This window comes from Astyanax mexicanus, chromosome 4 (assembly GCF_023375975.1).
Source record: "Astyanax mexicanus isolate ESR-SI-001 chromosome 4, AstMex3_surface, whole genome shotgun sequence".
Lineage (NCBI taxonomy): Eukaryota > Metazoa > Chordata > Actinopteri > Characiformes > Acestrorhamphidae > Astyanax > Astyanax mexicanus.
In genome coordinates, this window is record NC_064411.1 from 30740786 (window position 1) to 30758380 (window position 17595).

The 17595-nt window shown below is 38.1% G+C and overlaps 1 protein-coding gene across 2 annotated transcripts; it reads right to left on the reverse strand.

Annotated features, from left to right (window-relative positions):
- Nucleotides 1–5835: 5835 nt before the first annotated feature.
- Nucleotides 5836–15708, reverse strand: LOC103022480 (mucin-17). 2 transcript variants are annotated; one of them, XM_049476829.1, is made up of 8 exons: nt 15335–15708; nt 12886–13031; nt 12066–12120; nt 10909–11526; nt 10748–10802; nt 10430–10533; nt 9712–9824; nt 5836–9560 (listed from the first exon to the last, which is right to left on the reverse strand). In XM_049476829.1, exons 2-8 carry the CDS (start codon nt 13005–13007, stop codon nt 6701–6703), a joined length of 3927 nt encoding a protein of 1308 aa, XP_049332786.1. In that variant the 5' UTR covers nt 13008–13031; nt 15335–15708; the 3' UTR covers nt 5836–6700. The 2 variants fall into 2 exon arrangements, with proteins under 2 accessions (XP_049332786.1, XP_049332785.1); XM_049476828.1 differs by having other exon boundaries at nt 10909–11529; nt 15335–15707.
- Nucleotides 15709–17595: the final 1887 nt, after the last annotated feature.

Here is a 17595-nt window from a genome sequence, read left to right on the forward strand (position 1 = left end):
GGGAACACCACTGCTGGTTCTGACAAATGAACATAATAGAAGGGTTAATGTGATTTAGAACACATTTTAATCATGTTTTTATTCTTTAGGGATGGTTTAAGAAATGTTACACACAGGCTTCCAATGCAATTGAAATAAAAAGCTAATAGCCAAAAGGTACATACAGTATTCTGTATCACTGTACTAATAAACAATGTATATTTAATTACACATTTTTGTATTTGAAAGCCAAACTATTTTGGATCATCAAATTCTTGACACTATTCAGTGGATGATAATGTTTATAATCTTTATAATCTTTACTGGTACAAAAAACATGGGTACAAAAATTACTTACACTGAAAGGTACTCTATTGTACCTCAACATAAGGTACAGCCACAGAAGCTAGCTTTGTACTCTTTTAAGTAAACTTAAGTGTACTTAGTTTTCTTAGTGTGTAAAGATGCTAACCTAGCATTACTGCTACTGTCAGAGTGCTTCTACTCTGGTTGAAGTATAGATATTAGTGTTTAAAAATACTTCTATGAAAAGTTGAAGACATTTTAAGAAGGTTCCATTAACATTTCTGTATGAAAATTTGCTCCAAACACTGGGAGAACTTTTAAGAAGGTCAAGAATCATTTTTAGGACGTTTTCTCTGGCAAGGTTCCCTGTTTGGCTCTAGCTTGGGTGGGTTCCTCCAAACAGCATCACCGTCTAAACAGCAGGCCTGTCTAAAAGTAGAGTTTGGGCTTTTAAAAAAAGCAAAAAAAAAAAAATTGTTTTTGCATCTCTGAGTGGTCCAGTGGTCTGAGTGCTGCTATGATCAGAAGATCGCCGGATTATGTAGCTTGCCATCGGCTACTGGAGCCCTAAGAGAGAGCACAATTGACCTTGCTCTCTCTGGGTGTGCAGATGTTGCTCTTTCCCCTTATCACTCTTAGGGTGATGTTGATCAGCACAGGGCGTCTGTGAGCTGATGTATCAGAACCAAGTTGCTGTGCTGTCCTCCGAGTGTGCTGTGATGCTGCTCGGAAATGCTACATCAGCAGCAGTTCAAAAAGAGGTGGTGGCTGACTTTACGTATATCAGAGGAAGCATGTGCTAGTCTTCACCCTCCTGGTGTTGGGGCATCAAAGCAAACACATTTACAATATTTTTAAAGCATAGATGGAGTAGATGGGAAAAATTACATCTCTGAAGGATTTTAATAATTATATTTCATGGTAAAGTTTATAGTTAGAAAGTGGGGACAGGTAACAAAAGTTATTTTTTCAGTGTTCTAAGTAGTTTTTATTATTGTTTTAATTACATATCTTTCTTTTGCAATCAGGTCAATACAAGATGCTGTGCTTAATAATAAAATGTATTTTAAAGTTATTTTGTGTGCACATTTATGCATGTCATTTTCTGGGGAAAGAAATGGCACAGACTCAACGGAATATGCCTAAAAGTAAAATAAAAAATTGAGTCTAACTACTTGTTTAGAATTTTCTTTTAACTTTAGAAAGTATAATTAAGTATTTTGCTAAAAGAGCAGATTTTTTTGAAAAGCAAGTTTTAGGCTGTAAAGATGCTATCCCAGCATTACTGCTACTGTAAGAGAGCTCACCGAATGCATAGTTTCAACAGTATTCATATTTATTACTCAGGTGGAAGTATGTTACATGTTGTGGTCATTGGGTTTCAAGTACCAGTATTTGGGTGTAAACAGTGGAGAAAAACTGTAAGAAGGTCATGAAACATTTTAAAATATTATCTCTCCCAACATTGGGAGAACAGCTCTTTAAATTAGACAAGATGATGGAGAATGCAGGGGGTATGTTTGATACAAAATATGATTGAAATGTGCCCTGTAATAGTTTTATATTCTTATCTGCTGAAGATATGTTTAGGATGAAAGTAAAACACCTGTCTCCTCTGCATAATGGTTTGTGTGCCTTTGAATATAAAGCTTCTGTTTCTTCTGAATGAGACACTTCACTACCCCTGCTGGGAACTCTCCTCAAATTGAATTAGAGTTTTTTTTTTAAGATTGCAGTGGGGCTAAACAAGTTAATAAAATGAAATGTTAAATTACACTGTTAATACACAGCCTTTATTTAAAAATATCAGGACAATTTTTTAACTAATATTTTTAACTAATTTGAACTATATATTTTTTGTTACTATTAACAGTTTTCTTCAAAGACCTAAATACAGTAGCATGCAATGTCATTCAAAAGAAGAAAGATTGCGCATAAACTTTGAATTTGTAGGACTGACATCTATGAAGTTAGCAACTGTAGTTTTCATAACATTACATTTGTTTGTGTTTAGTGCTTTACCCATTAGAACCTGTATTTAAGTTTTATAATTATTAACATCTGTTTCATTGGCCCTAGAGTAAAAACAACAAACCGCTAGGAGAGAAATATGTGTTACTTTAAAATATTAAAAATATGTTTTTAATCATGTGCTCCATATGAATCCATAGGTTTTGGACTCTGACTCCCTCTAGTGTCTGAAAGCTCGGCGGAGCTTCTGAAGTGGGTCTTCTCCTCTCTGGAGATTCTGTGGGCTGAGACTGATAGCGCGTGCCCTGCTGCAGCACTTCCGTACCCACAGGTTCTCCTTTTCCCTCTTTCTCTCTCCCCCTCTCTCTCTCTCTCTCTCTCTCTCTCTCTCTCTCTCTCTCTCTCACACACACACACACACACACACACACACACACACACACAAATTCAAAACTGTTTATGTTTGCAAATTTACTAACTATAATGATTTTATCTTATTTTAGTCATGCTTATACTTTTAATTTTTATATATTTTTAGCCGTTTTTCTCGACTGTTTACACATTTTCTGAAAGCATGCCTCACACTCTCAGAATCTACACACACATAAAAACACAAAAAATGGGTAAAACCGCTTCTGCAAAAATGAAACTTTACATTCAAATCAGTGTTCTCTCTTCTCAAAATGGTGTTGTGTTTTCAGATGACAAACACAATCCATCAACCAGTTGAACACCGATGAGCTCAAAGTAAAACAATACGATTATTGGAAAACACTTCTCCATAATGACCATAATGGCATTTGCATACACGTACTACAGACAGTACATACATTATTGTGTTGTAAAATATTTTAGAATATTGTTTTTACACTTAGAACACACAAATACACAGTAAAAACATATTTTACAAATATTTTCCCACAAAAACAATGTAGACAGTGAACATCCCAACCAACACACAGTTGCGTGTACAGTGATCTACATACAAAACAACAGAAGAGGTCACTGTATACATTTACAAAAAAAAACTATGCTGTATCTGTTTCGGTCTGGCCACAGCACCTCATCCACATCAACAGCACTGTTTTCCCTGAACAAGCAGCAGATAAATATATCCCCTAGCTAGGTAAATCCATCCATGAAAAGAATCAACTGTACTAATAGTAAAATACTAAAATAGGAATACATTTCCCAAATAATTAAAACATATATGTTTACAGTCTTACAGAAACGTCCACATGCAGTACTGTAATACTCTACTCATTTGTACTGCATTGATATGCAGTACTGCACTTTTCTAGTGAGAGTTGATTTCTTACCTAATAGAATTTTCTTTTTAAAGTTTATAACCTTTTTTTCCACTGTTCTTAGGGATTAAAGGTTATTATTGTAAAATAATAATATTTAATAAAATATATATTTTTTTTTTAAACTCATTTAAATTAATATAATTATTATGACATTTAGTATTAAATAAATCTACGCGCATAAACTTATGACCCCGCCCACGTGCTGCGCTCTCGTGCACTGTGGGCACAGAGGGCGGCGGGGGTGATGAGGGGTCACGCGAGATTCCGCCGCCCGTGTTCATGTGACCCTGCTGTACTGAGTAATCACAACTCTGCAGTGTACTCAGGCAGCAGCCAATCAGCAGCCTGCACCAGACTACGTCAGAGGAAATTCCCTGCGCCCGCGGTACAGGTTAGTACAGGGTGGGGATGGTGGGGGGCTGGAGTTGGATTGGGGGGCTGAGTGAGTCTCTCACAGGTCTGTCCAGGGGTCTAAATATCACTCCCCTTCCTCAGGCATACAACTTTATCTTGAATCTCCATACAGTATAATAAATTTACTGATGGTCAATGATTAGAGAATGTTTAGAGAGCCATGTCATCTGCTCGTGTTGGTCCTTTCTGTTTTTTATTAATTCTGCATGTGTTTCTGTATAGCTTTAATATATTTAATGTAAAATGTATAATGTAAAAAATCATGAAAAACAAGAAAACACATTGAATGAAAAGAAGTGTGTCCAAACTTTTGACTGGTATTGTATATCGCATAACATACATATCACATGAATCAAAATGGCCTGCCTTTTTCTCGCAGCAACTTCATACAAACACTGTTACAATATATTTTTCAAGATTTACTCAGTGAACACATTGTTACACACATAGAGAAATATAGATCTTCACTATATAATGTACTAATGTATTTTTTGTACATAATATACAGTTTAATTTAAAAACTTTTAATTAGCCATTTTAAAAATTCACTTAACTATTTTCCTACAAAAATATATCAAGCTAGTCAAACACTTGCTGCATGTTCAACAATAAATAATATTAATCTTTCTTAATAGTTCTTATATTGTCTTCATACTTAGCTGAGAAAAAGCTACTACATTGCCTTGGTAAAATATCACTGTAATTAAACTATTTTAGACAATCAAAATCTAATCAAAATCTTGTCTTTGAAACACAGCAACGTCACCATGAACAATTTAAAGTGTCTGCAACTTTAGTTCAACCACGTTTTAAAAGAAATGCCAAGTTTTTCATCCAGATGAAAAATTGGAATTACTGGGAGAACTGTTTCACTGTGTTAAGGCTCTAAAGAGTTCATCACTGTCACAGATCAATTTTTCAGTCTTTTTCTTTGGCATTTTCCATTAAACCTGGTGCTCTAAGAGATATGATGTAAGATCTGTGCTATTTAGATGCTCCATCTAGTGTTCAACTACAGTAAGTGTAAATCTAATCAATGTCAGAGTCAGGACAGAGCAACTGCTTGGAGCCCCAGGATGCTTGACGCTCACAATTGTCAATCCATATCTGAGAATAAAAGTCATATTCAGTCATTCAATTTAGATTCATTTTAGATTACCTCATTCTTCTGGACAATTTAGAGTAACCTGATCTTCATGTTTTTGGACTGTGGGAGGAAACCGGAGTCCCTGGAAGAAACCAACACAGACACAGGGAGAACATGGAAACTCCACCCAGATACATCTTGAATCCGGGACCTCAGCAGTGAGAGGAAAACGTGCTAACCACCAAGACAATGTGCCTCCTAAATAACTAAAAGCTGATAGTCTAGCCTTTAGGACAAAATAATATTAATATAACTAGCATCACTTTATTTCTGTTTTTGACTTTGATATCAGTTTAACATAAGTTAACCTAGCTAGCACAGCAGTCTAGTGTGCGATGTGTGATGCAAAGAAGCTTGGTTGAAAGTTCTAAAAATTAACATATGTATAATAGAATAATATTTGCAATATTTACAACATAATGATGCTAAATGCTAGTTGGAAGGGTCCCCCGTGTATTTTTGCCTTGGGCCCAAACAGACTCTACAATCACCCCTGAATCTCATCATCATTATCATCATCAGTTCCTCTGTAGTGTTTGTAATGTGATCTAGCTGTAACTGGTTTAACACTGACTTCTCTGAAAGCATACTTTGTGTTTGTTTGTGTGTACTGCTGACTTCATTTTGTTAATAAATCTGAAGTGTATGTTGTCTGTCACCTACCGTAATTGTACATCAGGAAGAAAAACCTTGTGTTTAATTTGTTTATTTAAGAGAATTCAGAACTGCATTTTCTCCACAAGTTTCAATTTACATAATATAATTTTTTGGATAAATTTTATTTACAGTTGGTTAATTCACAATTATCTTAACACATTAATTGCTATTTTGTTCAGGGAATCAGCAAGTAAAAAACACAAAATAAAGCCTCTTAATTTCAGTGATTCACAGTAAATTAGATTTTGTTTAGTTTACTTTAAAAAGTTAAATCAAACTATAGAGACATGACATGTTATAGTCTGAATTGTACTGAGGAATGATCAAACTACATTCAGTTTTATGACAATAAAAATGTGATGAAGTAAAAAGAGGTGGGGGTTGGATGGTTTTGACAATTGATGTTTGGTGTACATTGACAGTTGGGTAATGATTGGTGGTTGGATGTGTATTGACGGTTGCTGGTGGACAACTGACAGTTGAAGGGGCTAATGACCATTGAAGCTGAACAATTGATGGTTGAAGGTGAACAACTGATGGTTGGTGATTGGCAGTTTGAGGTAGACTACTGATGGCTGAAGGTAGAAAATTGACTGTTAGTGGGTGTGAGGTGGACAATTGTCAGGTGGAGGGGGTGACTGACAGCTGGAGGTGGATGTCTGACGATTGAACGTTAAAAACTGATGGTCGGTGGGGACTGACATTTGGAGGGAGCGATTGACAGTTGGGGGTGGATGATCGATGGTTGGACGTAAATGATTAATGTTTGAAGGTGGTTGGAAATGGTTGGAGATGATTGGAAAAGAAGAATTGATGATTGGGGGACTGACAGTTGGGAATGGACAATTGACGGTTGGAGGTTGAGGGTTGACGCTTGGAGGTAAACAATTGATGGTCAGAGGTGGAGAGAATCATATCAGCCCAGAAGGTCAGACATCCAGTCATCACTGCTGTTTCCTGTGGGCTTGTTGGGTGCTGGAGCCTCAGTGAAAGATGAAGAGAACATGTCATCTGGACTGACACTGTTCTCTAATAGGGCCAAGTCATCTGAACCTGAGCTGAGTTTAATCGGTTCCACAGTGAATGTGCTTAGGACCACAGGATTACCAAAAAGGTCATTTTGCAAGGGGTCTGAAAAAGGATCAGAAGTGTTCCCCCCTCCGGTGGAGAATGGGTCATTATCAAAGCCAAAGGGGTCGAGAACTTCAGAAGCTTGCGAAAGTTCTTTTTCAGGACCAGATTTGGGGACTGTATTCCACTGTGTCCCTGGATCAGAACTGAATATGTCAAATGGCTCCTCTTGAGCTGATTGCTTGGAATCTTTTTGTTCTTGCGGGACTGAGTTGTCGATTTGAGTTGAGGTCTCACTTTCAGTAGCAGATTTGGAGTCAGTTTTCCAGAGCATCCCTGGCTCAGAACCAAATATGTCAAATGCTTCCCCTTGAGTGGACTGCTCAGGAACCTTTTGTTCAAATGGGACAGAGTTGTCCATTTGAGTTGATGGCTCAGAGTTTAGACTAAACAGGTCAAACATGTCAGTGGAAGGAGGCTGAACACTTCCTTCAGGGATCTGACTTAGTTCAGTTCCCAGCCCAGCATCGAAGGGGTTGTTCTGAGATTGAGTTTGCTCAGAGGCTGTAGGCAAGATCTTGTCCACCGAAGTGTCCTCTGGTTTAAAAGGATTTTCCTCCACTGCAAAAATAGTTGGCTCCTTTGAAGGCATGCTGTTATTGATCTCATTAACTGAGAACTCAGTGTTGAGGTCCTGTTGAGGTTGCTCCACATCTAAATCCATAGCCATATTTAATTCTTTAGGTTCTGCAAATGTTGCAATCTGAAGAGGTTCACCGTGAGTTGCTCCACTCAACAGATGTTCTTGATTGAAGGCAGTTTCTGAGGAGTGTTCCTCTATTGATGCTTCTTTTTGAAGTGTTTCCATTGCATCTAGAACTGGACCGTGCTCAGGCAAATTCAAGGAGGGGTCATAGATAAGTGTTTGAGATGTTGATACATCATGTGAATCATCAGAGATAGTTTCCTGAGGAGAAAATATTCCACTCATTTCTGTGGTCTCTGGAGGTACCAAAGTACTGCTCAGTTCCTCTTGATCTATTTGATGGGACATTTCTCTTGAGGTTAGAACTGCTGTTTCCTCTTTGTTATTGTTAGCACTCAAATTTTCGAAGGTGTCACCTCCAGTAGGAAGAGACATTTCAGGATTTTCTTCCACTTTCAGAGTCTTCAGTTCCTCCACTCCCGTTTCTACAGGTAACATTCTCGTTTTGCTCTCTTGGGTCTTCTTTGGCTCAGAGTCTTTTTCTGACGAAGACTGGAAGAGCTTGCTCAACAAGTTCCTGGGTTTGGATTCATTTGGAGGTTTCTTGCTTTCTGTCTCTTGTTCACTTCGATTCACCTTGTCCTCAGTTGTCTCATTTTCTTTCGGTCCGCTGCTGAAGAGTCTGGTTAGGGGGCTCCTCCCTTTAGAAAACGACCCCTTTTTAACAATCGATTTCTTGCTATTGTCTTTTTTAGCGGTTTGCTCTTCAGTGTTTGCAGCCGTACTCTGACTTTTAGAGTCTGTCCCTTCTTTTTCTTCGTTCTTTGTGTCATCTGGTGAAGTTGTTGCTGGCTCTGATGGCTTTGAAGGCTCTGAGGGTTTGAAGAGGGTTACTTCTTGAACCTCCTCAAGTTGAGAAATGTTTTTCTCCTGCTTAAGATCATCAGCAGAATCCAAGTGTTTACTGGAGTCATCACAGACCATTTGAGCTTCTTCACTCTGGAACTCTGGACTAACTGTAACTTTTCCATCATTTTCCATATTTGTGACATTTTCAACTTGACTGACTGTAATCTCATCCTTGAGAGCAGTGGAACCACTGGAAATTGCTTTGTTACTTTTGTCTGATTCCAAGACTTCTTTGGTTTCTGGATTAACTTGATCTCGTCGATCGTTTTCCACATTTCCAACTTTTTCAACCAAACTGACTGTGATCTTGCCATCGAGAGCAGTAGAACTACTGGAGGTTGCTTTGATACAGTTGTCTGATTCCAGATCTTCTTTGGCATTGGAAAGGACTATGCCTTCGCCTTCTTTGGAACACAATGGTGAAGCAAAATGGACAGTGCGTTTGGTTTGTATTGCGCTCCCCTGCTTGCCTCCAGAGTCAATATCATTGAAATGATTCTCCTCACGTCCTCTTGGATGTTCACCGGAGATTTTATTTAGCAATGAAGACTCTGTAGTGTTTGGTTTCAAGCCCTCAAAATGAAATTTAGATGTAAACTCTGACTGCAATGCTGCCCCAGTGGAGGCTCTTGTAGGAGAGGGTAGTTTTAACTTCTTCGGCTTTGCAGGTGAAAGCTGGACTGCTTTGTCCACTTCATACTGACCAGACTGAACCATGCTCTTATTGTACACATTTCTGGAGCTAAACGAGTCAATCATGTTTTGGTCAGCAGAGGGTTTGGTTTTCCTCTTTTCTGGAGGCCAGTTAAAGCTCAGTTTGTTCCTGGGGCCATTTTCAGGGTTCACATTTCTGCTCTGCAGATTTAAAACCTCAGTTGGTGATCTGACTGAACTATCCACACTTACTGATTCCTGTTTGGATGCTGGACTAATACTGGACTCAGTTTTGGGGCTTTCTGTCTTTGGAATCCAGGAGTCTTTGTGCTGTCTGAACCCAAATCCTTCATCATAGTTGCCCTTCCTCTTGAACAGCTGCTGGTAGTGAGATACACAGTAGAACTCTCCATAAAGAGAAGAATAGTTGTGAAGGCTACAACGAAGCACATCACATATTTAATTAATAAAAATACAGTAAATATTATTCAATTAATTATCAATTATGATTCTATTAGATTATGCTTATGAGAGCTCTCTTCAATACATTTTAATCTAAATAAATGATTGATAAGTGTAAACCTCACCTGAGTTTAGTCCTGCAGTGTTTACAACAAAAACAGCTGGTGTGGAGAACATGCTCATCAGCTACTATTCTCTCCATTGGGTAAACTGGAGTCTCACAGGCATAGCACATGACCTTTACAGATGATGGGAAACAATAACAGTAATATTATAAAGTATACATTAAACATGTAAATGATTACAGGTGTAGTCTGATTACACACTGGGTCTTACCAAAAGAGAGAGCGTACAATTGGTTCTCCCTCTAGCCCTATAAAAAGGCTCTAATAGGGTATTTTTTGGGTAGTGTACCTCTTGGTGAGAAATCACATTGCCCGATTTGTCAGCAGAAAACACAGCAAGGGTTTTCAAGGAATTTCTCCATCAGATTGCAGGATATCCTTGGCCTGCCTGGTCAACAAATTTATCACCAATCAAGCATCCTATGGCTTCAGCAGCATAGGAGTGGGAAGAATCTACCAGCCCAGCTGCAACAATTGTGGTTAAATATGCAGTTTGTCATAAGGAACCTGTACGCCATTCCCAACCACATCGTATCTTGTATCCAGACCACAGGTGGCCCAACAAGGTACTAGGGGCTCTTTTTAATTGCACAGTTTTACCCAATAAAGATATATGGATGTTTTATTTTTACCACTAAAATAATTTAATATTGATCAAACACTTATACTGATCACTTTTTTCCTTCTCTGATTAAATGGCTAATCTCTGAATTCCTACCGTCTGAGTGGATGATCTGAAGGCCTCTTCTGCTCCTACTTTAGACATGTAGAGAGCTGATCTGGTCTTCACAGAAGAAATCGAAGCTGAAGAATACACCCTATCTGTGAAAATACAAAGTGAATGTAAAATCCTCCAGATGTTTAAGGTGTCCCAGAGCTTCACATGAATCCACGTTTGCTCTGAAGAAAACAACCATTTACTGTATATTTTACAGCAATTCCTACAGTATTTGAAATGTAAAACATGCTGATTAAGTGACATCAATTAATCTGGTGTCTATGAATCTGACCTAGAGTGTGAACAGAGTGGACTCACCACTGGAGAGAACCGTCCGTATATCCACAGATCCTGGAACCCGGGTTCTCCATGTCTGTTGGTGTACCAAAGACCAAAGAGTTTTATTATATTTCTGTGTTTAAGCTTACAAATAACTGTGTTTTAGACCCATAAAGTAATAACACAGTATAATAACACACCTCATGACCTGAGTCCTTCCTGTCTGGAGTGACGGTCCGTCCCTGGGTTCCCTCCCTCCTACTCCCAGTTTCTGCTCTGACTGGGGTTGTGTGATTGCTCCGGGCTGAGGGGGTGGCATGGTTTTGAGGGCCACTCCGGTTTGAGAGGGTGGCACTAAGTCGAGGGCTGCTCTGGGCTGAGGCGGAGGCACTAAGTCGAGGGCTGCTCCAGGCTGGGGGGTTGGTGTGTTTTAAGGAGCTGCTCCGGACCGGAGGGGTATCACGCTTTAGGGAGCTGCTCCGGGCCGGAGGGGTTTCACGTTTTAGGGAGCTGCTCCGGGCCGGCGGGGTTTCACGTTTTAGGGAGCTGCTCCGGGGCGAGGAGGTGGTATTTAGTCTGGGGTTGCTCCAGGCTGGGGTAACGGTGCTGATTCTGGGGCTGCTGCTGTAATCCTGCTGAAGGCTTATCTTGGACTCAAACAGAGCCCTCAGAGCATCTGTTCCCTGCAGGTCTCTATAAGACAGAGCCTCCATCGACTGACTCCGGCTCAGAGAGCTCGGCCTGTACCCAGACTTTTTCCAGGAGGTGTTAAATGGACTCTCATTGGTCTGAACAGGGTTTGTCCTGAACTGGACAGACTGCTAAAAAACAAAAGAATAATGTGTTATTCAAGTTGGCTAATCACTGTAACATACAGCTCTGGAAAAAAAAAACTAAGAGACCACTTAAAAATGATAAGTTTCTTTGATGTTACCAAATTGATAACCTCTGGAATATAATCAAGAGGAAGATGGATGAACAACCAGACCAAGCAGAACTGCTTGAGTTTTTGCAAAAAAGAGTGGCATAAAGTTATCCAAAAGCAATGTGTAAGACTGGTGGAGAAGAACATGCAATGAAATCACAATGAAAACTGTGATTAAAAACCACCAAATATTAATTTCTGAAATCTTTATGTATATGAACTTGAGCTCTGCATCTTTTTTGTTATTTCAGCCATTTCTCATTTTCTGCAAATAAATGGTCTAAATGACAATATTTCTATTTGGAATTTGTGAGAAATGTTGTTCGTAAAATCAAAGAAACTGATTCAGAAACTGGAGTGGTCTCTTTTTTCAGAGCTGTATGTGAGAAACAAATATTTAAAAATATTTTTATGGTATGTGGACTATTATACCTTTAACCGACCTCCTGCTGGTCCAGCATCTCTGAGGTCAGTGCAGCTCTGATATCTGTCAAAACAACACAACCTTTAACATAAAAAAACTTCAGATCTCAGGCAATGAACCAAAACTACAAGCATCACAGTTCAAATTCAGATTGGCAAACATTTATTCCTCAGGCAAAAGTGCAAATAATTATATCTGTGGTCTGATTAGACTTTTGATTTCACATACTGCACTATAAAAATGCTCTCAGAAGCTACATTTGATGTAGTGTACCTCCTGGTGAAAAAGATCATTGACTGCTAGACATGCCTCTACAACACACTCTACAACAAGAAATTTTGTCTGGTTGACAGACTTTCGAGGGGGTGTTTCAGGATCATAATTTTTAGGAATTGCCCGGCATTCAGGCTATCCAGCAGCTAGCTACAATTAGTTTGAAGTGGTTTCGTAAATGAGAAAGCTGGAATTCTACAGATGTAAACTGATGAATCCAGGTTCTTTGTTGGAATGATCGAGAGTTGTGTTTGAGTTTGGAGCAAAAGTTTATTAGGAATGTCTCTGACAAATTGCAATATTTTCTTTTGCTGCCATTTCACCAGATTTATCTGGAGTTGAGCATGTATGGGAGCAGCTGGACAACAGCTTTAGCAACCGTTGAGTGTGCAGGATCTATAGGCCCAACTGCAACATCTGTGGGTAAATGTGCTGCAGGAAGCCGTATAATGGTGATGAAAGTAAGTAAAATTGACTAAAAGCTGTGTAAGATGCTGTACTAAGGTCATAAAGGCAAGAGAACATAAAGAAAGTAATGATGATGATTTAGCTCACCTTTGGATAAGCTGAGAGACATTGGTTCTCCTGTCCAGTGGGGGTCCATCCACTGTAACCCATGAGCCCCGACTCTCAGGGAGGTTTTTGAGGGACTGGGATCTCCTCAGGCTGCTGTTCATCTCTGACCAGAGCTCTGCCTGAAACTAGGACAACTCAATCATTTACAGGTCTGGGAGTGAAACTCCACAGAATTTACTTTTGTAAGAACAGTTTCTGAGGTAAACTACAAAGTGCATTGAATAAATCAGCGGGAAGTCCACAACTCGGAAACTGTTTAAACATGCTGAATTATTTTCCACACTGATGTGTGTCTAAAATTAACTGTTAATAACAGGTATGTGAAAACCATAAAAGTAGATGAGGAGAATCAAAGCAAACAAATAAAACAAAAATATTATACTTAGTCATTTATTTATTGAGGAAAATTATCCAATATTACGTATCTGTGAGTGGCTAAAGTATGTGAACCTTTGTTTTTAGCATCTGGTTCCATCTTGTGCAGCAATAACTGCAGCTAAATATTTCTGGTACTGTTGATCAGTCCTGAATATCAGCAAAATTTTAGCCCATTCTTCCTTACAGAACAGCTTCAGCTCTGTTATGTTGGTGGGTTTCCTTCCATGAACTGCTGTTTCAGCTCCTTCCATAACACTTCTACTGGATTACGATTATGACTTGCCAAAACAAAACATTCCAAAAATGTTACTGATTTTTAACCATTTTATGGTAGAATAACCAGCGTTCTCTAGAGATTCAGCTCTCGGACAGATAGAAACCATGATACTACCACCACTGTGTTTTACTACTTCTAACCCTACCATGCACACAATTATTGTTCAGTGTTCTCTTGTTGGTATACCAATGTAAGAATGCCAGAGCCAGTGTGAGAAACTAAGACGTTACTCTCCTTGCTCTCAGAGTGATGTTTGTTGGTGAATTACACCTGAAGGTCTTGAATTTCATCCAGTTGTGTGTAGTCTGTCTGTCTGACTGCGGATTGGTGGAGTCCAAATACTTTAGAGATGGTTTTGTAACCTTTTCCAGCCTGATAAACATTAACAGCTCTTCTTCTGAGCTCCTTAGAAATTTTCTTTCTTCCACAAACGTTCACAAATATGCTGTGAAGAGGAGACTTTAATAGAAATCGCTTCTTTAAAAAAAAGGGGCTCCTATTGATTGAAACCACTTGATATATATATATTTTTATCTTTAATTGATCTCCCAATTCTAAAGGTATATATAGGTTTGTCACTCACATATATGTAATATAGGATCATATTCCAGGGTTCCTGCAGGTCCTTAAAGAGTCCTAAAATGTCTTAAATTAAAATCCAGGTAATTAAGGTCCTAAATTGTCTTAAATTTACCATAAATTTGCCCGCAGGTATACATTTTTCAGACTGTGCATTTAATGCCAGTGGAAAAGGCACATGCTAACTTTAGCAGTGAGTTAGCTAACATTACCGGAAAGACAATTAGGGTTAACGGAGAGCTAGCTAATGTTAGCGGTGAGCTAGCTAACATACTAACATCAGCTGCAGGTTAGTGAAAAGTAAGCTTACATAGTAACATTAGTGGTGAGCTAGCTAATATGCTAACATAACAACATTAGCAGCGAGTTAGTTACGTTAACTAGTAAGTTAGCTACTGAGGTTAGTGGAAGCTAGCTAACATAAGTAGCAAGCTAGATATTATAGTAAAGTTAGCGGCGAGTTAGCTACGTTAAATAAATAATTTTCTACCAAAGGAAATATGACTACATTTTTGGGTTTTAGATTATATTTATTGTACTCTAAAAAGTTCTTAAAAAGCATTAAATCTGACTTTTAAAATGGTGCAAGAAACATGTTTTCTGTCTATTGAATCAATTCTAATTTGTCACATTGGTTTAATCTTCTTTTCTTCTTTTAGGTCAGATTTCTGCAGACGTCCAAGAACCACTGTAATTTTACTGCTTTAAGGTGGAGGTGCAGTGGTTTGTTAAATAACAGAAGCACATGATTCCTCGCACCTTTTCGCATGTGACTCTGTTAATGTTTAGAGCTCACCTCAAAACTAACTCGCGCCTCACTGCACTTAACCGACTGAAACAGTAAAAATGAGTTCAGTTTGTTTTAGTCTGAAAAAAGCAAGAGTTTAAAACAGTACACTGGATCAGATCCACAGACAACTTATCACTGTAATCAGACTAGAATACCTTAATCTTACACCTCTTTGAACAACCAAATTTGAAACTGAATATGATCTTTAATTTCTTAAAGAATAGTAACCATGCTGAAAATACTATAATAAATAAAAACAAAATGGAAACAGTGTAGAGAAATCAGAATTATACATTTGTTTACTTATACAAATTTAAATTAAAAAGTTACATACTACTACAGATAAAATGTATGTACTAAAGTATTTAAAACAGGAAAACAGTGTACCAGAGATTTTCCGTTACCTGCAGAGGTGTTGGTGATGTGTGTGTATATGTGTGTATGTGGAGCTCCTCTTCGCTCTGACTATAATTCACTGTAGCTTTACACTGATGAGCTCTTCACTCAGATCAAAGTCCTGCTTAAGCCACACCCACATCACATTACATACCTGCTGAATGTTCGCATATTAAATACTAACCACTAACCAAAGATTAGTAGTATCCTCAGATACGCCAGCCAATGTGAATCTCATAAAAGGTCCTGTGCAAAAGTTTGAAGTTTGTGCACCCCTGGTTTAATCCCATGTATTACAGTCTGGCCTGTGGGAGGAGCCAGTGAGGACAGGCAGTTTAAGTAGTTCTGCTTCTATATCTATAATCACTCTGACTGATTTGTGATACAATAATATTTTGTCACATTTAGTGTCATGAAGAAGAGGAAGCGGCCATTTTAGCTTTAAGAGAGCAGAGTCTGTATCCCAGACCAAGGTTGATGTTCTGCACTGTGCATAAGTTTGGACATACCACCCTTCAAATAACACAATTTTAGTTTAATCAGTCCACAGCACCTTATTCCAAAATGAAGAATGACTTGTCCAAACGTGCTTTAGCTTTAGCATACCCTAAGCTGCTCTGTTTGTGGCGTGTGCAAAGAAAAGGCTTCTTCTGCATTTTTCTCATATGCAGCCTTTCCTTGTGCAAAGTGCGCTGAATAGCTGAACGATGCAAAGTGACGCTGCAGTAAGATGATGATGTAGATTTTTGAAGCTGATTAATTATAATTATAATTATAATTATAATCCTCAGATTATATTAGATTTTTCTTGTTCTGCCAATTTGGGCCTTAACTAGAACTGTGCCTGTGGTTATTCCGTTTCCTCAGTATGTTCCTCACAGTGGAAACTGACAGCTGAAATCTCTGAGATAGCTTTTTGTATCCTTCCCCTAAACCATGATGTTGAACAATCTGTAGGTCAAGGGTCAATGAGCTTACCCAACAAATTTTGTGTTCCAATAATTAATGTTAAAATTATTTAAATAAATAAAACGACAATGCTGCACAAATTCGTGCACTTTTTTATAGTATAGTTTTGTTTAAAGAATTATTGCACACTTTTCTTTGAATCCTATAAACTTAATTTCACTTCTCAAATATGACTGTGTACATCTGTTATATGATATATTTAACTGAAATTGCTGATCAGAACATCCAATAATTTATAAAGAAAAAACATAAAAAATTATCAGAGGTGCCCAAATGAATGATATATTCGCCAATGTTCCCAGCTAATTTAAAAAAATCCTCTTACTGGAGTTCAGTTAATTAGGTGCTTACAGACCTGCATCTTCGTTAAAAGTACATAAACAGATTTTCCATCTCTGTTGGGTGTTAAAGAACAGTGGGAAAATGATCCTTAGTTAAGTCTGGAAGAAGACACTTGTAAAACAATCCTTTATTGTATCCACACTTCATCCATTTGTGCTAAACATAATTTCATCCAGTTAAAATTTGTACAAAATTTGAGTAGCAAAATTTAAAACAGATATCGATCCACTCTGGAACACATGTTTTGGACATGTACTTCTCTATTCCCCTTCTGGCAGTCAATTTATTGTTTCTCATCAATGGCTGGTAATTAAATAGGGTCATGTCCGTTGATTGCACTTTTTGAATTCTTCCTAAAGAAGGTGCCAACTTTGCTTTCTAAAGTCTTTGCTTTTACTACATTGTTTGCCAGACAGCTCATTCTCTTATTCTGAAACCAAAGTTCTCTGTGGAATCAAAAAGTTATTCCATAAAGGACGCGACCATTTTTTGGCTTTTGTTTCTGACTATCAAAGATTTAGTCTCTTGGATGCCCCAACGTAACGCCCCTATTCTTTTGTCCCAATATATTTTTGCTAATTTGCCATTCATATGTTCGGATAGGTTTGTAAGGGGGCCATAATTGGCCAAATGAACATTATACAAAGTAACAAAAACTAGAACCTTAATTCTGACATTCAAGTGTAAAAAAACTAGTTAACTGTGGTTTGCAGCACGGGACCAAGACCAGGAGCATGAGAGAGCACCACATGACCACAGCTCTTTCCCCACTTCATTTGAGAGGGCTCACAGTGGAAAGCTGTTTGTTATAATTAGGGATTAGGGGGTCCCGATCTGATACTTTGGCAATGCAATAAAAAAGAAAAAAAAAAAAAAACACATTCAAGTTGTCCCGTATTTTTTATAACAGATTTGTAATTATTATTGAAACAATAGTATCATTGTTAGCACAACATTA

What these genes read in the sequence shown, in the direction of transcription:
- LOC103022480 (XM_049476828.1), bottom strand. Translation starts at nt 13,007, where the DNA reads ATGAACAGCAGCCTGAGGAGATCCCAGTCCCTCAAAAACCTCCCTGAG. An exon ending in ACGGACGGTTCTCTCCAGTG is followed by an intron (nt 10,534 to 10,747) that starts GTGAGTCCACTC and finishes GTATTTTCACAG; the next exon opens with ATAGGGTGTATTCTTCAGCT. An exon ending in CACTGCAGGACTAAACTCAG is followed by an intron (nt 9,561 to 9,711) that starts GTGAGGTTTACA and finishes GCTTCGTTGTAG; the next exon opens with CCTTCACAACTATTCTTCTC.